The sequence below is a fragment of the Trichechus manatus genome, unplaced genomic scaffold (assembly GCF_000243295.1).
Source record: "Trichechus manatus latirostris isolate Lorelei unplaced genomic scaffold, TriManLat1.0 scaffold00037, whole genome shotgun sequence".
NCBI lineage: Eukaryota > Metazoa > Chordata > Mammalia > Sirenia > Trichechidae > Trichechus > Trichechus manatus.
This window is the reverse complement of record NW_004443973.1, coordinates 15,067,567-15,090,875: the sequence shown is the minus strand read 5'-3', so window position 1 is coordinate 15,090,875 and position 23,309 is coordinate 15,067,567. Positions and strand designations below refer to the sequence as shown.

At 38.0% G+C, this 23,309-nt stretch overlaps 1 protein-coding gene across 1 annotated transcript in view; it reads right to left on the bottom strand.

The window, feature by feature from the left end:
• Window positions 1-23,309, bottom strand: part of LRP2 (LDL receptor related protein 2) — a 153,320-nt gene that overhangs the window by 69,595 nt on the left and 60,416 nt on the right. Inside the window, exons 16-33 of the mRNA XM_012555290.1 lie at window positions 22,360-22,563; window positions 18,147-18,339; window positions 17,064-17,189; window positions 15,993-16,123; window positions 15,311-15,448; window positions 14,624-14,905; window positions 13,520-13,759; window positions 12,216-12,338; window positions 11,994-12,110; window positions 10,473-10,850; window positions 9,086-9,334; window positions 8,376-8,587; window positions 7,632-7,816; window positions 6,426-6,654; window positions 5,252-5,429; window positions 4,081-4,209; window positions 1,383-1,549; window positions 421-564 (exon numbers count right to left, since the gene is read on the bottom strand). Coding sequence (XP_012410744.1) covers window positions 421-564; window positions 1,383-1,549; window positions 4,081-4,209; window positions 5,252-5,429; window positions 6,426-6,654; window positions 7,632-7,816; window positions 8,376-8,587; window positions 9,086-9,334; window positions 10,473-10,850; window positions 11,994-12,110; window positions 12,216-12,338; window positions 13,520-13,759; window positions 14,624-14,905; window positions 15,311-15,448; window positions 15,993-16,123; window positions 17,064-17,189; window positions 18,147-18,339; window positions 22,360-22,563 — 3,425 coding nt within the window. The remainder of the gene's footprint in view (window positions 1-420; window positions 565-1,382; window positions 1,550-4,080; window positions 4,210-5,251; window positions 5,430-6,425; window positions 6,655-7,631; window positions 7,817-8,375; window positions 8,588-9,085; window positions 9,335-10,472; window positions 10,851-11,993; window positions 12,111-12,215; window positions 12,339-13,519; window positions 13,760-14,623; window positions 14,906-15,310; window positions 15,449-15,992; window positions 16,124-17,063; window positions 17,190-18,146; window positions 18,340-22,359; window positions 22,564-23,309) is intronic.

Sequence of the window (23,309 nt, the reverse complement as noted above, 5' to 3'; positions counted from 1 at the left end):
CTTATCTCAAAGAGGATAGTATCAAAGGAATTAGAATCAAGTTTCTACTTTCTGTTTCACTGTATTGGAGCCATGGAAAGATTTGCATCTAAGAACATAGGTAACCATGAATTTGGTTTAGAACTGAAACAGCATTGAAGATTAGATGAGGAAAAATAGCAAATATTTCCCTCCTACCATAATCTTCACACTGAATTCTTCACAAAATATGTTTGTAAATCATCTAAAATCCTTTTTTAGGAACAAGAGGAAACAAAATAGGACAGAGGACCCATTAAAGTGGTTTTTACCTTAGTTTCAGAGACTTTGATAGTCCATACTAACATTGCTTCCCCTTCCCATATGAAAGCATTTCATGAGTATAGATTTTACATGAATCAGAAACCAGTGTTTGTGTAAGTAATATTATGGAATCATTACCTCAATTGACTGAGTTGCAGGGTTGGTATAATAAAGGTTTCTTGATATCCAATCCAAGGCCAAGCTTACAGGAGATCCCACAATAGATGCAGGGACAAACACCATCCTGTTGGTGCCATCTGTCTTCACTCTGTGAATTTCACCCTTGAAAGAAAGACGGCAGAAGGTGAGCCCTTCCAAGGCCACAGCTTCTGAATGAAAACACTTTGTTCATTGCAGCTACTACTAGATGTCACTTGAAAAAGGCAGCAAATTTTCAGTTCCATCAGATAGGCTCACTATGTATAACACTAATGCTGCCAGTGTGTGTCACAGGAATACACAAGGCTTACCATTCGGGCTACCTCTGAATAATTATTACAGGCATAAGGAGTGAGGAGGCCAAGGGTATATCTTAGGTAGAGGTGACAACTGTCAAACACACAAATATTTTTCATTTCTTTCTCATTAGTATTCTCCTTGCCCTGTCCTCCCAGGTTATGAAAAGGGGCCCAAAGGGAATGGAGGAGTACACGTTTTTATCTTCGAGGCAAAGATTCTGGGTGAAGGCCCCAGTAGCCACATCAAATGCTTTACCTAGAATTGAGCTATCTTTTTCTATGCTAGTCTTAATATCTTCTACTAGCTTATAAACTCCTGAAGAGCAAGCTTTCTGGCTTCCACTTCTTAGCATGTATTCTGCAACTGAAGCAGCCAGTTCAATGCAGGGAAAATAGGAGGCACTCAATAAATATCTACTGAATGAATAATAATACCCAATGGCTTAAATTTGTTTATTATCCTAAAGTTAAAGAGGTTCCTGATCTTTGTCCCAGGCCAAACTCACATTTACATTTCAGTGAATCAAAAAACTTAATTTCTGGACCATTTCCCTTTTATTAAAGTTTTCCTGTAATAAGACATCAGTGCCAGCAGGCTCTTTGAGAACAACATATGCACTTTGAATGGTTTTTAAAACTTACTGGATGCTCAACCCAATAGATGAATTGCTCTGAATCGTCAAAGTCAACATCATAACCGTTCTGTAGCCCTGCTATGGGAACCATAGCATCATTGCTCTTCTGCTCAGGATTAAGGGAGATCCCAAAAATTACATGCTGTCTTACAGTTATTAAGAAAGGTTTTTCATCTGTGAAAACAGCAAAACATTCATTATCAGTCATTTAGAGAAATGGAAGGCAGTAGACTGTTACCATCATAAGGAATAGAATTCCTATAACACACAGTAGATATATCAAACAATCCCGGGTCTTCCATACATTTCAGTGAGTTGCTGGGTCACTAACCATCCAGCTACACATACAATGGTTTCTGGACTTTTCCAAGGTATATCCAAACCAAACCAACTCGTAGTGACCCCACAGGACAGAGTAGACCTGTCCCATAGGGTTTCCAAGGCTGTAAATCTTTACATAAGCACACTACCATATCTTTCAATTGTGGCTGGTGGGTTCAAACCGCCTACCTTCCAGTTAACAGCCAAGCTAACTGTACCATCAGGGCTCCCTCAACATGTATCAGTATATCATTACTTCCTTAAAAACATGATAAACCATCCAAGCTTAATAGTCAGAGGGTCTGGGGACCATGCTTTCAGGGGACATCTAGGTCAACTGGCATAATAAATCTTATTAAGAAAATGTTCTGCATCCACTTTGGTGAGTGGCGTCTGGGGTCTTAAAAGCTAGCTAGCGGCCATCTAAGATCCATCAATTGGTCCAAACCCACCTGGAGCAAAGGAGAATAATGCACACCAAAGACACAAGGAAAATATTAGCCCAAGAGACAGAAAGGGCCACTTAAACCAGAGACTCCATCAGCCTGAGACCAGAAGAACTAGACGGTGCCCGGCAACCACCAGTGACCGCCCTGACAGGGAACACAACAAAGAGTCCCTGACAGAGCAGGAGAAAAGTGGGGTGCAGGACTCAAATTCTAGTAAAAAGACTAGACTTAATGGTCTGATTGAAACTGGAGGGACCCTGGGAGACATGGCCCCCAGACTCTGTTAGCCCAGAACTGAAACCATTCCTGAAGCCATCTCTTCAGACAAAGGTTAGACTGGACTATGGGACATAAAATGATACTCATGAAGACAGCACTTCTTAGCTCAAGTAGATACATGAGACTAAATGGGCAGCTCCTGTCTGGAGGCGAGATGAGAATGAAAAAAGGGACAGGAGCTAGTTGAATGGACACGAGAAATCTGGGGTGGAAAGGAGGAATGTGCTGTTACATTATAAGGAGAGCAACTAGGGTCACATAGCAATGTGTGTATAAATTTTTGTATGAGAAACTGGCTTGAACTGTAAACTTTCACTTAAAGCACAACAGAAAAAAAATACACACACACAAAAAAATGATGGCTAAATTAGGGCATTTTCAGATAAATGAATGATAAAATAGATTTTAAAAGTGCTGTATTGGAAAGAAAACAACAGACACACAAACTGATCAACACCAACAAAAATGTGCAAATTAGTTAACATATATTGAGCGCTCATTTACCCAGCTGATACTCAGAAACCAATTGGGAGATACAGAAAAACACTAGTGGAGTTATTTGTGAGACAAAAGGTACTATCCAGAATTAACACTTATCAGTCACCATCAGATTAGTAATATTGATTACACCAATCCCCAATGCACAGTCCAATAAGATTTCTGTGGTAAAGGAATGCTTTGTATCCAAAATGTCTATAGCCAAGTTTAATCTTCTGCTGAAAGACTCTGAAGACAAACTAAATTAAACCACGTCAACAAGGATTAGGTGCATAATAAGTCTCTGAAGAAAAATGGCAAATTCCAACCCCTTTGTAAGCAATACCAATAATTAAAATCTTTCATCATGAAAGTATCATTGTAAAATATTACATGTTGACAGGATTTGATTTTCAGTAAGCCTACATTTGCATAATCTGTGAACACCATAAATTTCCTGGACTCAATATATATTTTCCATTTGAAAACTAATTTTCTCACTAGATTACCTCTTAATTTAGGAATATTTTATTATTAAAAATTTAATTTTAACTGATCAAAGTGGTCCACAGCCATTTTTATCAGTATCTAAACAGATTCACTCCTCTTACTGAGAAATGAAAGAAACCTAGGTTTTAAGCAATGGAGAATGATTTTTATGAATGATTTTATACTTGAAGTACATACTCTGAGAGAAATCTCTTTTGTGAATTGACTACATCTTTTCCTTCCTTTCTTAGTATACTTTCAACATACTCTTCAATTAACCCAGTAAAATATCTCTAGGGTGAGATGAAAGTTTCATACAAAGTATCAGATAGGAATAGTAAAGGTACTGAAGTTAGAATCAGAAGACTTAGGCTAGAATACTCACTATCTACACTGGTTACAAGAATAAAAAAGAGATAATTATCATAGTTTGTCAGAAACGTGAGGGAAAATATGAAGTTTAATACTGTTCAATCACATGCAACATAACATTAGCTCTATATAAAGAAATCATAGTACAACCAAGGTGCTCAGTTAAACCACTTCGTACAACATGTACTACATAGATACCTGCTGAGTCCAAGACAACACAGTACTCTCTCAGTCAGCAGGTGAGTTTAAAGGCTCATTACTTTGCACAAACTAGGACAAGCTACATGCTCGGGATGCCACTTAAAGGGAATACTGTACCTCTCAAGCAATTCACAGACTCAAGAGAGGAAAGCCATCCTGAAGGACACGTACAAGAGTAAAAGTTTGGCCCCTGCGAAGAAAGCAGGCATAGATGGCTGCAGGGGGAAGAAGCACATGAATTTATACCTGGAATAGAAGAAGAAAAGAAAGCATTGGTGAAAGTTAAACAACAGAGTCAAGCTGTTATTATCCTCCCCCAGGATCCCAGTATTTGGAAGTACAAGTACCTTCCCCAGGGTCACGCTTTGAACATAAAACTCATAAGAAGAATAAGAAGAAAGAGTTATTTGCCCTATGTCACTGATCAATCCAGTCCATAATCGGATTATGAACAAACAGCCACTGAGTAATCTGGACCTTAGTAATAGCAATGTGTCTCCTTCCCTGACCTAAAAAAGATCAATTTCCTTTTGCATTAAATGAAACCAAGTTGTGAGTTTGCTAAGTGACCTTGACAATTACCTACTCTCGTCCAACTTTTTATTCTCTACTGATGGCATCTTGGTGGGGAAGATATTTTAGATATGGTGGTGAAGGAGGGCCCCCCTAACAAAGTGACATTTGAGCAGAATACTAAATGATATGGAAGAGCAACTCATGCAGAAATATGGAGAAGAAATGTCCCAGGCAGAGGGAAGAGCTAGTGCAAATGTTCAGAGGTGGGAAGTACACTAGCTGCTGAACCTTAGTGAAGTCCAGTATGGCGAGAGTAGATGAAAGAAGCCAGGAGGTAGCAGAGCCATTGGAGATATTTGAGAAGAACACTACCAAGGCCAAATTTTTAAATTACCTAGCCAGCACACATCCTAGGATGACTTCGAATGCCAGAGGACCTATAGGGCAACGTTGCCAAAATATATAAGCTGGTAGAAATAAGAGGATCTAAGGGACTATCTGGTCTATATTCTTCTCAGCTGAGGAAACAACCTCAAATCAAGGTCAAAGAGGAAAATGACTCCATTTTGATATGTTGTTGTTACATATAAGGTTTGAGTTCTCCATGGTAAATAAAAGTAACGGAAATGTTAGGAATGGGGAAGTGTGGAGCGGGACATTTAGTAAAAAAAGAAAGGAAAATCTATTGCTCAAACAAAAGGATCTGCAATAGTGTGCATTTAGCATGTTTTCCAAGCTACTGATAGGCAAGATGTCTTTCTGTATCACTTACTAGGTGGCTGTTTCACAGGGTGAACTGCAGCAATTCCAAGGGGCTGGTGAATATTATAAATTACGACTGACTGGTTCCCCCCATGCCACTTGTTGGCTTGCATAACTCGATGAGTATAGCGGTCAGTCCAGTACATGGAATCTTCAAAGAGAGTTATGGCATGGGGATGCCGCAGGATCTGTGAAGCAGAAAGAACAATGAGACCTCACCTACAATTAAAAGGATGCCCACCCAAGAAAATGTTTTCCTTTACCATTTGATTATTTAATAAAGGTACAGAGACAAGACATAAAATATACACTTGTTTTATATCCTACTACCCAACTAATGGAAACCCTGGTGGCATAGTGGTTAAGAGCTATGGCTGCTAACCAAAAGGCTGGCAGTTTGAATCCACCAGCTGCTCCTTTGAAACCCTATGGTGCAGTTCTACTCTGTCCTATTGGGTTGCTATGAGTTGGGATCAACAGCAATGGGTTTGGTTTGGTTTACCCAACTAATTTAAAGTATTTACACATATACATTTTTACACTGGACATCCATTTTACAAATGAAAACAGAAAGTAAGATAACTTATCTGGAGCACCTATCTATAGGTTTCTCATCCTCTACACACATTATCACCACTCCTTGTCTGGTGCTATTTCTACCATCTTATTCTGCCATCCATCTGATACAGCTTAGACGCATATTTCCTAAAGTAAGGATGCCTTCCTAGGGTCTCTTCAAGTCACATGAATTATAAACAATGAACTATAAAACAATGGAAATCTTAAATAGAAGTTATTAACAGCCCTTTCATTGCATTTGCCCGTTTGATTTGTGAAAATAAATTCATTGAATAAAAATATGAAATACATGGCAGGCTATGATTTAGTTGAGAAATTTAAATGTAACTGAATTATTAATTTTTGGTTAACACTATTTTTAAAGATATAGAAGCAACAGATTCACATCTATAGATAACAAAATCACAAGAGCAATTAATCTTTTCTGGCCAGGGCACAATCTGACCATGAACTATTATTACTACTAGTAATAAAAGGATGGATTACCCATCACTGGACAATGTTTTACATAGACATTTCAAAAGTCAGATTAATTTTTTCTTAGTACTCCACCTGTTTTCTACAAAACCACTATTGTAATTTTAGTTTTCTCACTACCAACTTACCAAATCACTGGCTATCACCTGCCTCCGATGATATCCATTGTAATCACAAAAGTCTATGTAATCAAGATAAGCATCCGTGAAATAGATCAGTCTATTGCTATAGTCAATGGTTAAGCCATTGGGCCAGAAGACCTTGTCCTGGACAATGACAGTGCGCATACTGCCATCCATGCTGGCTCGTTCAATACGAGGGTGATGGCCCCAGTCAGACCAGAACAATAGATGGTCACTGTGAAAAGAATGTAGTTACCTATTGGAGGAGATACATTTCCTTTAAATATAGATCATATTTACGATCTGCTTAAAATAAATCATCTTCAGTTCATCTGCACAGTGTTTATTATTTCCTCTGAGTGTCACAAATTGTAATCATAATGCAATCGCTAGTCATCTGGGTGTTTTTATAATGTTCATAAAACATGTAGTACATTATGACAGTGAAATGTCTCAATGTCAATTCATGTTTGTGTACAACCCATAAACAGTTGATTTAGAAAAAGCTATCTGTCCTTGTTTGTCTACCCTGTCACGTCTAAGGTAAGAGTCAATTTACTAATCAACAGGGATTAATCATAAATTACAATATCCTGGAAGTTAGCACCACATTGAATACAAGTAGTCCCCAATCTACGACGTATTTGTGTTCTTGTACAACTAATTGTTAGCAAGATGTACTACATACAATGTTGCAGTGTGTAATTTGCTGATGTTATCCTTCTCATGCCAACCCCTAAAGACAAATAAAGATCAGATTTATAAAGACAGTGATAGTAAAAGGCAGTAGTAATGAAAACTGGAAAAAAAAAGGTATTCGACTTATGTCAGAACCAACTTACAGAGTCATCAGAGCAGAGCCCTGTTGTTAGTTATTACTTGTAATAACTGGCCTAATTCATCGTCCTGTAGAATAGAGTCTAAGTTATAGGATCTGTGTAAATTCAAACTGGTCCGTCTATGAAATATCGCTGAATGTAATTGTACTGCCAAGCTAATAAAGCAATATGGACTTAAGATAAAGCACACAACCAATTGCTCTTATTTACTTTAGATAAAGGAGGGATAGCAACAACCGTCTGCCTACCATTTCTATAAAGATGTTTATTAAACAAAGATCTATTTTAAATTTTGCAACATGCATATAGCTGCATCATGTTGTTTTTCTCCCATTACAATCATGTCAAGGAAACAAAGCCAAAAAAGTCTTACTCAATTCTGGGATCTAATGCTAGTCCTCTTGGATTTGTTACATTTTCACTAATCAGCACAGTCCTGTGGCTCCCATCCATTTTAGAGACTTCAATTGTTTCCAGAGCATAGTCTGTCCAGTATAGATTGCGACCTACCCAATCTATTGCAATACTTTCCGTCATGGTGATACCACTGTCAATTATCTAAAGACAAAAGGAAATAAAGGGAATAAATGAATGAATACATGGAAATTATATGAATTATAATTATATGAATAAAGCATCTAATTTGTCCTATGTATATTAGAAAAGTTTGTCTTCCCATGTAGCTAAAAATCCACCATGTCAGCAGTACTATTTTCTAGGAAAAATATACCAAGGTTTAATAGAATTAAATACTCTGAGATAACTATTTTTGGATTGGTGTGTAGTTTCACTTTGGTCTCAAAGGTTTTTTAAATTAAGCAAAAACTATATCTATTTGCTAAGCTGGCAGGCCTATAAAATGTTATAATGTTGGCACACAGAGAGTACAAACAATAACCATCAAAGGTCAAAAAAGCTGCAACTCTGGGACAAGCCTTAAGAAACATAACTAAATTAAAGCTAATTTAGCTCCCCTTCACTTTCCTCTGCTCTCATCCACTAGAAAGGTTCTCCATCACATGGCCTGAAATTCAGAATCATAGGTCTGCCTTCACTGACCACACTCTTACCCAAAATACCCATAGACAGGAAAACCACTCAAGAGAGATGTACTTACTACTTTTCTGTCTGTTCCATTTTGAAATGCGCTCCAGATTTTGTCCTGAATTACGTCAGACCAAAATATACGCCCACTGATTGAATCGAAATCAATAGCTACAATGTGAGAACCATTTTGGACCAGTGAATAGATATTGTGGATCTGGGAAGTGATATTGTCAGCAACGATTTTGTTCTGACTTGCCACCAATAACAGCAGACTGTCAAGTGCTGTCCAAGAAAAAATGCAAAAATGGCAATGATTGTGGATGAAAACAAAATTAATTGAAGTGTCTCTTAAATATTTGATGTGATACTTTTGATAACAAAAGGAAGATATATTAATACAAAGAAACCCGTTGCCGTTGAGTTAATTCCAACTCGTAGAGACAGAGTAGAACTGCCCCATAGGGTTTCCAAGGAGCAGCTGGTGGATTCAAACTGCCGACCTATTGGTTAGCAGCCAAGCTCTTTAACCAGTGCACCACCAGGGTTCCAAATACACTATAGAAACTTCTTTTTCTATCTTCCACTGCTAAGATCTTTTTGTGTATCACCTCACCTGAACCTCACAAGATATTGAGACTTTGGAAGGTTATGTAATCTGTCCAGGTTTCCATCTGACTCCTAGTCAACATCGTCAAATGCCTACATATGACGTATGATCCTAAGTTCTAGATGTGCTGTTAAACTGGCTAGAGTTAGTTCACTTTTAAGTTCAGTCATTACCTTGAGCTCTGCAAGTCCTCCCATCACCTTCTAATATGTAGCCTGCATCACACCAGCACCGGAATGAACCTCTCACATTGTGACAGTGCTGGCTACAAAAGCCTGGAAAATCACATTCATTGATGTCCTCACAGGTCTTAGAATCATTGCCAAGTAGGAATCCCAATGGACAGAGGCATTCAGCCCCAAAGGGACCTTGAATACACTGATGAGTACAACCAGCATTATTCTCTGAGCAGCTCTCTTGGTCTAGAATAAAGGAAGAGAATCACAAAGGGAAAGAGTCAGGAATCTTTGTTTGTTTGATTCACTCTCAGGTGATATTTGCCATACAGTCCCATGACACCTTCAATGTAATGCCCCCTTGGAAGAGTTCCACAGGCAATTCAGGGTCTGCTCTGATTTGCCTGAGAATTTGTTATCCTTCACATCCAATGGACTTATACCACCTTCTGCACTACAACCCTCTGCTATAATTGTTTAGTGCAAAGAGAGAACCTTGGGGAAAAATTGACATCAAGAAACACAATTATCATTGATAAAGCATGCAAACAGACCTAATTGCTTCCCACTTGCCTCCTCTGCCTTTGACATTAAACAGAAAGTACTGGAAGATCTATGGAAGTTAATAATGGAAGGGAACGGTTAATTGGAACGTTAGAGGGCACTGATCCACTAATACACCATCATTCCTTACTTTCAGGGCCAAAATGGCAATGACTGAATCCACCCAGAGACAGGTCATATGCCTGAGGATACAAATGCCCTCTATTTCCATCTATGCTCTCAATTACTTATGGGGGTTATAATACAGAACATGCACTAGAAGGGGAAATAAGTCAAAATAATTAGGACATTGTCTGCACAAACACAAAACATAGGAAATCACGATACTTCACAACCATACCTGGCTGGGGTTCATCTGAGAACGGGCATTGATTAAAAAGGAAAGAATGAAAGGACAGTAGTTAGGATTACATGCCAATCACAGCATTTGCAATCACAGCAAACACAAATCGCCAGACTTCATTTGTTTTGTGGCAAGCTCTGATTGAAATTAGAAAATATGAAAGTTAGAAAAATGTATGAGCACATTAAAAACAGAAATCAAATTTAATTTAACAATCTAATGGCATCACTTAGTCTCATTTTCCTAAACAATTACATAAAAAGAAGTAAAAACACAAAACCAAGTGCAAAGGATTTAATGAGAAATATTATCTGGTGATGATTTATTTGAATTATAGTTAACCCCACGCAGATTGGAACTCAAAATGAACTGAAGTGTGTTTCTAAAAAGCTACACAGTGATTCTGACATGGTGATGTCCACCAGGGTACTGCTCAGAAAGAATTTATGACCAGTAAACTGTGGTCAAGAAACTTACTGCAAACGGGGGACTCGTCTGCCCCATTGGGGCAGTCACGGGTAGAATCACACACCGCACTCAGATTCACACAGATGCTAAGGCCGGGGCACTGCCATTGCCAACTGGGGCAATGAAAAGCCTGAGTAGCGCAGTCCCTCTCATCACTCATATCCCTGCAGTCATTGTCCCCATCACAGAGCCATGATTTGAAGATGCAGTTTCCATTGTCACAGAGGAAATGAGTTGGAGGGCAGGTCTTGGGAAGGCAGCCAGAGTGCTCATCAGATCCATGGATGCAGTCTGGATGCCCATCACACTCCCAGGTCTCCGGGATGCAGGCACCATCTGCTTGGCACTGAAATTCATCTGGGTGGCATATACCAGGAGGCCTGGTTGCTGGAAGAAAAGCATTTGAAAAATTTGTGAATGCAATTCAAAATCCCTCTTACAGACTAGATTCAGAGAAAATTATTTAGGTCCATAGTAGGTTATAATACCTAATATAACAAAATCTGAAATAACATAAACTCTTCTCCCACACTATGGTACACAGAAATATTTGTATGTGTCAGATCAGTGTGTCTGACAACAAACTAAGAACATGCTATGCAACTCTTAACTAGAAGATAAGTACCTGACTCCAAAGAATATTCTTTTTCCTGTGTTTCTAATTTTCATTCAGGTGCAGATTTGATAATAAAATTTATCCTCACTCTCTATTAAAAGAACCACCAGTGCATTTCAATACAGTTATGATGATTTTGAACTTCATATCTTTAATATGGATACTGTAATTTTCCCTCAAATAAGCTATACCCAATGAAACTGGCATATAAAAGATGGCAGTAAAGTTTTGAGTGTTTAATTTAACTAACTTTTCTTTCTGTCCAGAGATTTAAAGATTTCTGATTGGGGAGAAAGAATTGGTGAAAATCTACCTTTTAAGATACAAAAGAAATGGGCGATAAAAAATCATCTCCCTTATAGTTCTCCAGCCTGTGGAGATTCTAAATTCATCAGAATTATATTCCAGGAAGTCCTCCTTGAACCCTCCAACCAGACGGAAGTTCTGTTTTCTGATCTTCCATATCTGTACCATTTTTAAGGACCTTACCTTCTGTAATCTCTCTTGCTAGGGCATATATAACTCTAAGAACAAAGGCCACATCTAATTATCTTAGCAAATATTCAACAAATAGTAGCTGAAAGAATGCATTCATTAGAATCCATACCAAATACAGCTCAGTACCATTTCTATACCATGATTTGACCTCCCTATTGAGGTTCCAAAGAAACCAGTAATTTGTGATTTGCTAGGAAAAATTAAAAGCAAGAACAAAAATACCTCAGAAATAGAAGACTATTCAAAGTACTTCATTTGCTAATTATTTGGTAATGCCTAGTCAGCTTTATTGTATGTTCAATACTGTATTCCTCTGAGAATACTTTGTAATTTAGATTGATTTTTGCTGTAATATCCATGTTGGTAAAAATGGAATGACTCTTTCACCTCAAGTATGCTGGGTATATGGTACTTACGACAGCCTCTCTCATCAGAGTGGTCATTGCAGTCAAAAACACCATCACAAACGTATATGTTGTTAATACACTGATCCCCACTCGCACACATGAACTGATAAGCAGTGCAGTTAAATACTAAGGATGGAAGAGAAAAGCATTAGAAATTAGCTTGGGGGGAAACTGCTAAACGCATTGGAAGTTTTCTAAGCATGATGAATAAAAACAAAGCAATTCACTTACCACAATCAGCCTCATCAGATCCATCAACACAGTCCTTGTCCCCATCACAGACAAAAGTTAGGTCAATACATCGATGATGGTCCACACACTGAAACTGAGTAACGTGGCATGTCTCTATAGATCCTAATGTCACCCAAAAATAAAACCAAGTAACAGTTTATTTCTTGTTCAATGTGTACCAGAGCCAAACTGAAAATGTTAAGTAGCTATAAAAGTTATCTCAGTTGTAAAAGTATTCCAGATTCCTTCCACCAGCCAGAGAACTCAAAGCCAGGACAGCTTTTGGAAACAGGTATAGGAAGATTACAGGGCAGAACTTGAAACTGTGATTACACCTTGAAAAACAGACCACGCTAAGAAAATTAGCATCATGTTCTTGAACTGGGACTACACCTCATAAAGTACTATTATGTCCATGACTCTAGACCAAAGCTAAGCAATGGAGCCCAAATGGGCAGCATGGTGGGTATGGCCCACATGCCTAGTAGCAACAGTGTGTAGACAGATCACAATGACCAGATTTAATCTAAAGTCTAAGCAAAATAATTCTAAAAACCAAGTTCCTACTTTGCTGCTCCAGCCACATTATGAAGTTTGAAGGGGTCTTAAAGCTCATCTACCACAGAAGAAAAGTGACTTGACTACTCTTGCAACCAAGAATAGAATTTAGCCCAGGGAAATCTGCTCTACCTTAAACTAGCATTGCAAACATGAGAATAAGCACCAACTAAAAGGAAATCAAAACTGGTAAGATAAAAAGCAGGTGGGCAAGATGGATAGAAATTAAAAACCCTGTTTGCATAGTGGTTAAGAGCTATGGCTTCTAACCAAAAGGTCAGAAGTTCAAATCCACCAGGAGCTTCTTGGAAACCATATGGGGCAGTTCTACTCCATCCTACAGGGTCACTACGAGTAGGAATCGACTCTGACAGCGGGGGGTTTGGGTTCTCTGGGGGGGTGCCTCGATTGCCTTTTTGCCTGTATCAAATGAACAGAAAAAACACTAGCCAAATATTTTAAATATATGAAGAACTGTTTGAGGAATTTTTTTTCAGTTTCTACCTAGACGTTTGTTTCCACAGGCACTGTATTGTTTCCAGAAGACTTGTGGGAAGACTATAAGCATCCCATACACAGGTCCATGCCTTTGTTTTTATAGCCTATTTGGTACAGGCTATAGAATTGACACGTGGAATAAAAAATTTTTCCTAAAATGCAATGCAAATCAAGTGAGTTTTATAGGAAAGTCTGCAAAGGTCTTTTTGTTAGGCTGACCAATCAAGAGAAACCAGTTCAAAACTTACCACAGTACTTTTCATCAGATCCATCCCCACAATCATTATCTGTGTCACAGACCCAGCTTTTTGGGATACACAGGTTATTATCACAGGTGTACTGGTTCTCAGCACAGGAAACAGGTCTTTGAGTGGGGCAGTTCTGTTCATCGCTGCCATCCTCACAGTCATTGTGCTTGTCACAGTGCCAGACTGAAGGGATGCATTGCCCATTGGCACAACTGAATGCTGAAGGTGCACAGGTATTATCTACAACAAAAACAAAGGGTCATTAAGACATTTATTTTTTCTGACTGGCTTCATTACATTAGATAATTGCTGTTAGTTGCTGTTGAGTCCATTTGAAGCATTGTACAAAATAAGGAGAAATGTGGATCAAGTGATGACAAGATCCTCATCGTCAACATTATTATTGGCTGACATTTGTTTAGTACTCACCATGTACCAGGGACTTTTCTAAGTGCTTTACATATATTTCCCTTACAAGAATACTATGAGGTACATATAATTATCTGCATTTTACAGATGAGAAAACTGAGGCTTTGAGAAATTTAGGAATCTGCCCAAGAGTCAAGATCTAGTTGATGTGACTCTAAGGCCCATCCTTAACTTCTAAGCTGTGCTTAGTCCCATCACAACTGCAAACATATAGATAAAAATATTCAGGCAAAAATTTGCCACAGGAAGATGATACACAAAAGGAGGAAAATTTTTCCTAAAATTGCACAAGTGGGCACGTTTTTTCAAATCTGTCAGTCTTCTTTCTCTCCAAAAAGACAGGTTACTATTGCTACTAATCTCACCTTTACAGAGATTTTTGAGATATCAACTGTCCTCTATCTTTACTTTATTTCATTTTTTTTTTTTTTAATTTTAATAGAATACTTTGCCTTCTGCTTAGGCTATTAGGCCCCAATCAATGCTAGCAACTATCTGTAACATTACCTATGAATAATATTTATTGCCTAGCTTCCTAAAAGCTTTTGGAGTCCATGTCTAAAAGGTATTTTTTCCCATATGGGTAGCCCAAGTTTATTTATTTATGTTTTATAAAAGCACTCTTCTCTATGTACTATTCATGTCAGGAAATACCTCCAGTGTACAGCTACTTACTAAATGTGCCACATTGGTGTTCATCACTGTTATCGTGGCAGTCATCAATTCCATCACAGTGGTAGTGATTGGGCACACATCTGCCATTATTACAGGGGAAGGAATATATGCCACACTGCTCCATTGGTGGTTCATGAACCGGGTCTTCCACGCACGTCACGTGATCAGAGCTCAGGCTCATTCCATAAGGGCAACCACAAACCCGTTGGAAATTTGGCACCGGAAAGCAGAAGTGGCTGCAGTCGCCATTAGGGTTGGTGGGTCGACTGCAGTAATTGGAACCTGAAAAAGCAATGCACAGAGATAGTAAGTTATGCACATTTCTATTTGGTTGGTCACAGGTTTGGCTGGTGAAGGAAAACAAATAATAAAGAACATTTTTCAGACCCCATACAAGAAATTAGCTTCCTCTTGGGGATCAACATGCCAAAAGGTAACATTCTAATTAAATACAGAAAAGCACTACAAAGCAGTACAATCATTGAAATTACTGTTTGTCCTGAATTCCATCATGCAACGCTGTTAGGGTTAGCAGAACTGGACACAGCCTTACACTTTTTAGCCACTTAGGATGATAGGAATATAAAACTATCAGGAGTTATATTAAACAATAAGTATATAAAGGGAAAAGGAGCCACCATATCAAATAAATACATGCATATAAGAGAATCTGGCAATCTTACTTACCGGTCTGGATGTCAGCATCATACGATTTCACGTGCATTATGTTACTGATGAATTCTCTGATAATGGTCATTGCCCCACCATCAGTTTTCCTAACTCGAACAATAGCACCCAGTCTCCAGTCGGTAAAAAATACATACTCTAAGAACGAAAAAACGTGATTAGTATTTTTAGTCATAGCTCACTTATAAATCCGCTGGGAAAATACAACTGACTGATAAATGCTTCTTGCAAATGTGAGAAACGTCGCCCATAAATATCAGTAATATTGTTCTCTATGATTTGTTACTCTCTAGAAATGGCTCTTTGGAAACTTATATACCAGGGTTCAGATTTAGGCAAGCATTTACGCAAAAACAAAAAAAAACCCTCAAGATTCTTCTATAGAGCATTGGATAGGGAGGGCATGGTAAGACATAAGGCTAAAGCATTAGCCTGCTGGGTGCTCTCAGGCAAATATGTAACCATTGGAGGACTAGTTTTTCTCATTGTGAAAATAGATTAATTATCTCTAAGCTCCCTGCTAGGTCAAACATTCTGTATTACAATTTTAAAACACTTTAACGTCTTAGAACACTTAAAAATTTTTTATAGTCTAATGTAACCAGCTTTTCTGGAATTGCAAGAAGATGAATCTACTGCTACAATACACAGTTTTATACAGTTTCATTGCTTCAAAACATACCTCCCAAGATGGTAAGTCCAAATGGATGTGTCATCTGTTCTATATTGCTCAGGGTTCTTCTATCTAAACCATCAAAAGTGCTGTGCTCAATTTTGTCAAAAAAGGCATCTACCCAGTATAATCGTAAAGCACTAAAATAACAAAATACTGAAGTTAGACGTTATCCAGAAACTATCAAAGCAACCCTTTACACTGAGGGCATTCAAAAACAATGTGTTTAGCTGACGTGTTTATTAAACGAAGTTTTGAAAGCTGAAATTATATTCCTTAAAAAATTAACATTTTTATGGTCCCCAGAAAGATACATTTACTTTCACGAGGTGGTTTTTAATTGTCTTAGAAATTTCATTTTTTTTCCTTGTGAAATCAAGATACTGATAGTAATCTATGTTTAAGGAGTCCTGGTTAAGCACTCGGCTGCTCACTGAAAGGCTGATGGTTCAAACCCACCCAGAGGCTCTGTGAGAGAAAGACCTGGCAATTTGCTCCCGTAAAGATTACAGCCTAGAAAACCCTATGGTGGAGTTTTACTTCGTCACATGGAGTCATTATGAGTTGAAAATTGAACTGACAACAAAAATACGTATCTTCCCTTTGTCTCCTATAAACTACTTTGGCACTATCTGTAAATGACATCTTGTTTTTTAAAAGTTCACCCAGAGTGCATATAAGTAAATATACAGTTGTTGATTAATTGATTCCAAAGGTTTCCTGTCCTCAAGATGCACCCTGTAAGAAATTACATATGACCAGTGATTCATCAAATCCCTGTCCCACTATTAACGAGGTTCAAGACTTATCTCCTCCATACTGACCTTCCACTACCTCCTATAACTCTTGTTCCCCTAGCAATGTCCTGAGACTATTCGTGAATGCATTAGACTTTTTCCCAGCAGTAGCTGACCAACTGTGTTCTTTGTGTTTTTATATCATTCTACATCCTTTCCAATAACCTCCTTAAAAAACTGAGGACAAGCAGTATCAATTTTCTCACTCCCTCATATTACCCCAGTATGCTTCATGTGTTCCAAAATAAGAGGGAGCTCAGTAATGAAAACAATTATTACTTACCTCCAATCTATGGCCAACCCGTTGGGCCATCCAAGAGTAGTGTTTACTATAGGCAAAGCATGAGATCCATCACTCCATGCTCTCATAATTTTAGCGGGACGGAACCAATCAGTCCAGAATATATACCTAGAAAATGAGGTGACAGATCTAGAACATTAACGTTGGGACAAACACAGATTCTCCGGAGACTTGCTGTAACTAACTTCATTCCCTCTATATGTTATTAGGCTTAGCAGATCTAGTGGACCATTCGTTATCAACATGTGGCCAAAATCACAAGCACGATAAAACATTAACTTTTTATTTGTAAGGTTCTTTTGAAACAAAACACACCCACACCAGAAGCAGTATATGGATTGTTAGACAAACAGGCTTTGCAGTCAGACAGGCCAAAAGTTGGATACTAACTGTTGCTTAACAGCCCTGGGTCCTTGGCCAAGTTACTTTACTTCTCTCAGCCTCAGAGTCTTTATCTCTAACTGAGTATTATACAAATCTCATTCATAAACTAGCTTTTGGATTAAATGAGATTATAATATACGTAGAGTGCTCACTACATGCTGCATAGTTCAGATCCGTTCTTTAAAGGCAAGCACTGAAAAGGAATATTGTGAACTCTTTTACCTTTCTTGTCTGACACTACCAACCATAAAATAGTAAAAGATGAAACTTTGTGGTCTGAAAGACTTTTTAATCTGAAAACTACTGAATGATTAAGCAAGTTTTGCTAAGCTTCATATCAATACATTAAAGCAGGAAAAGAATTTGAGCCTTTCCTGATAATTCTGCTGCATATTCATTCCTTTTCTACTGAATCTGTATCACATTGCTAGGTCCTCTGCAATTGTGAAAAAAAAAACCCGCACTGCAGTGAAGACTGAGAAAGCTGAAACTAAGAAGAAAGTTATCTGAAGCTGATAAAGTGATTATTTTATGCTAAAGGGATAAAATTTAAGGTGATTTCAATTTATACAGTTCAATCTTATATTTGTTGAACTTGTCAAATCCCTATGGCATCACTTTTCAATGAGTGTAAAAGACATACAGTTTTTCAAGCTCTTGGGAAAACATAATCACACTTACCCCATGATAGGATGAACTACAATTGATCGTGGGTTATTTAAATTCTGGACTATTTCTCGTCTCGATTTATCAGCTATTCTCATGACACTAACAGACCTGTAAGAAGCCTCTGTCCAATAGAGATTCTTTGAAATCCAGTCAAAAGTCAAACCTTCAACATTTTCCACCCTGTTAGCTGTGAGAATTTCTCTTCCTGTAAGTTAAAATACAGACATGGTTTAAATTAAGCGTATTTAAATTAAATTAAGACATATATTTTACTACTGCATATTTAAATTTTGTGTCAGCGTTACAGCATACTTCAGTAACACGTGGAATTCTTAAGAAAAAAAGAAATGTTGACGAGCAACATAAAACATGAGATAAACCTAGAATCTATCTGTTCAAGAGTTCGGATCTCAAAGAATAGATACGATTCTGATAAACAGAACCTGGAATGGTATGGTCTGAATTTACTCCCTTCCAGAAAAAAATTTCTCATTGCAGAACATGTGAATAAGAGATACCTGAGTTCACCTACTCACAAACACCACCCACAGACAACTCTGATGAGCTGACACCACCAGGTACGACTAGGGGGTAACCCTGAGATTATTACCGCCCAACTCTCTCACCAACAGTCTCTCACAGCCACATGGTTGCCAAGTTTGGAAAAAACCAGCAAAGATACCAGAAAGGAAATCAGAACTGGATACATGAGATAAAAGACCACTTCTCCCTGTCCATAAAATGATAAACAGAGAGAAATACAACTAGAAAGGAACTGGGGTTAAGGGTGGGTTGCATTTTTTTAGGAAGGGAGAGCCTTGAGCATATATAAATATGATGAAGAAACATCAGTAGAAAAAGAGAAGTGGTGAAGAGAAGGGGTAATTGAAGGAGCAGGTTCCCTGAGGGCTTCAATCAACCAATCTTGACTTTAATTTGATGTCTGACAACTCATTTTCTGCATATGTGCTCAGTGAAACTTAATCTTCTCAGTGGAGGGGCTTAACCACTGACTGTAAGACTATTTTAAAAGGTATCTTGCTCAGCAGGTAGACATGAAGTTGATAAAAGGCATGATGAGAATTCCAGTTTTACAAAGCAGACCAAAGCTGACCTGTGGAGGCGCCTACAGGAGACTTAGCCTCCATGTAGCTTAGAAACACAGCACTGCCTTTTGGTAAGAGCTAAGTTTAATTAGGAGCCCTGATGGCACAGTGGATAAGAGCTCAGGCTGCTAACCGAAAGGTCAGGAGTTCGGATCCACCAATGCCTGCAGAGGGGACACATACACACACAGAAGCCCTCAGTGTATCAGCAACAGGTTCTCAGAAAGGCAGGGGCCAAGGAACTAAGGGGGGATCAGTTAAAAGTGAGGACAAGGAGCAATTATACCCCCAGGTCCCTCCAAGATCCTCTGCAGCCATGCTACTCTCTGGTCTACCTCTTCTAACAGATCAGAGAACTTATTCTCTGAAGAAAGTAAAGCAGAGAGGCTGTGGGCTCAGGGATACAAAACAGAGGGCTGAGGCGGCCCATCCACACATATAGACCTTCTGGTAAGCTTTTTATAGCCCCATCCCTAATACCAAACAAGGTTCTCAGCAATTTGGAAAAAGCTTTTGTTTCATGAAACAAAAAAAATAAGGAACCCGAAGAAAATGGAAGCAGAGGATGACTGACTTTTTAAAATGTAATTAATATCAGAGAACTAAGAAACTGAATTTATAAAACAATAACAAGTTATTATGAAACAAAGTAATCAGAGAACAAGAAACTTCTTCAAAATTGAAAATATTATAAATGAAATTTAAAAAATTCAACAGAAAGGTTGAAAAGTAAAAGGCTGAATCTCACAGAAAAAAATGATACAGATGAAAAAAATAATAGGAAAAAACAAAGGATTAAGCTAACATTCTACTACTATGAATAACAGAAACAGTGAATGGAAGAAAAAAAAAGGCAAGAAAATTGGAAGGACATACATCTCAAGATTAAAGGAATGACAAAAAGACCCTAAAAGTTCCCAGAGAGAAACAATAAAAGCACAATAATAACAATATAAATGGTGCTCAGAATGGCAGTGGTAAAAGTTTCTCTATACAGCTAGACAGTCAAAATTCCAAAAAAATAAGCCACCATATTTCTCCTTCTTAGGAAACTACTAGATAATAATGTTTCAGCAAAATGAGGAAATAAATCTGGAAAGTGGATGGCCTGCCAGAAACATGGACTCCAACACAGGAAGGTTGACAACAGGAAATCAGAAGACAAGAGCTGTGCAACACATCCAGACAGAAACATGTCCTAACTGGAACAAGGGAGAGAGGTCTCCAGCGTGGGGGAAATATTACTGTCTTTGGCTAGGCGTTTCATCAATCTTTTGAGCATTTGGGGAAAATATATGATAGTTACATAGAAAACTAAGCGAACGAAAATGGGCAGTTGTTAACTCCAGCAATTCGTTCAAGAATATCACAAAATACTACTTGCCTTAGCAGTAAATAAATATTAAATATTAAGTTTTATTAACAAATATTAACATCAACTATTAATTTAACCTACAAGTACAATGTAGCTTTTTAGGGAGAATTGGGGGAGAGGATTCGAAAGTTAAATCCTCATCTACAACAAGGAAGTAAATATCTAAAATGGCTAAGTCGAGAAATAGTTGTATAAGCAAAGTATTTAGAAACATGGAGACAAATAATAAAAGAAATAGCTAAAAAAGTGGTAAACAACTACCCCTGGAGAGCAGGTCTGGGTTAGGGGTGGAGTGGAACAGGTTAATATGGGTTTTCATTGATAATAGCGATAATGATAGCTAACATTTACTGAATATTTACTATTTTCCAGGAATTATTCTAGATGCTTTACATGAATTAACTTAAAATTCTCTCAACTACCTTACAAGATATGTAGTAGCTTTTTTATCATTCCTATTTTTTCAGATTATGAAAGTAGTCTGCCCAAAGTTACATAGCCAGATTATGTAGGGAGCCAGGATTCAAAACAGGCAGTCTACCTGCTGAGCTGGACCTCTTAGTTGCTACATTACATTGACTACTTATTTCAAATTGCAGGTTTTCAACCCACTAGCTATATGAAAGAGAAAATACCCACCTTCTGTGTATGAGGCAGTTAAGAGGAACCCTCAGTGAGTATACTCAGCAATACAGTGAACAGATGGGACCAACGTCAGGTGCACTCATTAATCTTAAATCAAGAAGCATTCAGTCCTTCAGAGAATCTCAGAATATTTTTGCTGGAAGATGTCTGAGAAGGACTCTAATCTAGTGATCCTAATTGGGAGCAGAATTAGGAGTACCGACTCCCATTCGCAGGTGGTGTTCCTTCCTGTTGTTATGGATTGACTCACATTCCCCAAAAATATGTGTTGTAAATCCCAACCCTATACCTGTACTTATAATCCCATTTGGGAATGGGTTTTCACTGTTACGTAGAGGCAGTATTACTGTAGGGTGTGTCGATCTCTTCAGAGATAAAACAGCCCGTTAAGCAAGCACAAACACATGAGTCAAGGAACCTAGGAATAGCTGAAAAGACACAAGGACCCTTCCCCAGAGCAGACAGAGAGACTTCGCCTAGAGTTAGCACTCTGTATTCAGACTGTTAGCCTCCTAAACTATGAGAAAATAAATTTCTGTTCATTGAAGCTCACCTACTTGTGATATTTGTGTTATAGAAGCACTAGATAACTAAGACACATGTCATCATCCAATAAATTACGCCAAAGAAAAGCGTGACTGACCGCAACTGATGACTGTAGATTCTAACAGAATTCCAGTCAGCTAAAAACTTGATTTACTGTATTTCACATAATTCATGTCTTTTTAAAAAATTATTATTCCAGCATAACCATTAGCAAAGACATTCCAGGATACCTTAGAGAGGTCATCTCATTGGATCAAGCTGACTGCTGGAACATGGGAAATAGCCTCAAGCCAACTAGAGCTGTCATACTCTTGACATTAAAACTATTTGTATGTTAATTTTTATCACTGTTAAAATATACCTTCATTTATAAGTTGTTTTGAAAATAAAGGAAAGGTGTTTGCTTTAAGTTAATCCATAAGAAAAGCTAGCTTAGCAAAAGACCCTGTTTAAGAAGTGGATGCAAAGTTTTACTGAGGAAACTATTATTATTATTATAATTGTTATTATTGAAAACTTACAGGGACAACACGCAAAAAAAATCCTTACTCACCTGTGCCATCAATATTTTGTCTACAAATCGTATCTTGTGCTGTATCTGAAAAAAAGATAGTTTTCTCTTGGGCCCAAAAATCAACCCCAACAAAGAAAGAATGACTTCTCGTGACTGGAACCATGACATCTTTCTGGGAAGTGAGGACAGGCGGGATCCCGCGAATGGCCACTTGGGATGAAAAGAGTAGGAACTTCTTAACAGCTGTAGGAAAAGGGACGCGGCATGGTCAGCCACAGACATGGTTCTGGCGCTCCCCGAATTCCAGAGAAATTACCTATACGTCCATACCAAAAAACCCAAACTCGTTTCTGACAAGTCAATTCCAATTCATAGCAACCCTACAGGACAGAGTAGAACTGCCTCATAGGGTTTCCAAGGAGCAGCTGATGGATTCGAATTGCCAACCTTTTGATTAGCAGCCAAATGCTTAACAACTGTGCCACCAGGGCTCTAATATGTCCACAAAGCACATATTATCATTCAAAAATGCATGTATGAATGTAAAAAATAAACTTTTGTAAAACTTAGTTGGAAATAATGGGAGGAAGGGAAGAAAATGTATCCTTAAGATAAATTTATATAAAAGGTGCTGACCACAAATAGTATCAACTGAACTCCATAATAATTACATCAAAATTTCCAAGTTTGCATTAACTTTTGTATAGAGGCCTACACCAAGAAGTCTGCTGCAGTTTTTGAGGTATCAAGACCAAGAAAATAATAATTAAACAACAGCAACCAGGTAAATTATTTTAAAAGAAATAAAGGAGAGAAAGAAGGGTGGGGAGAAAAGGAAAAGTCTGAGGAGGAGAGAGTGACAGTATGTCAAGAACGAGAAACAGATGGTTAACAACCCCACTACACGTCAACACTGTCCTTACTCAACCTTGGGTTCCCTATCAACAGCTTTCCTGTCCCCTTCTGCCTTCTAATCCTTGTCCCTGGAC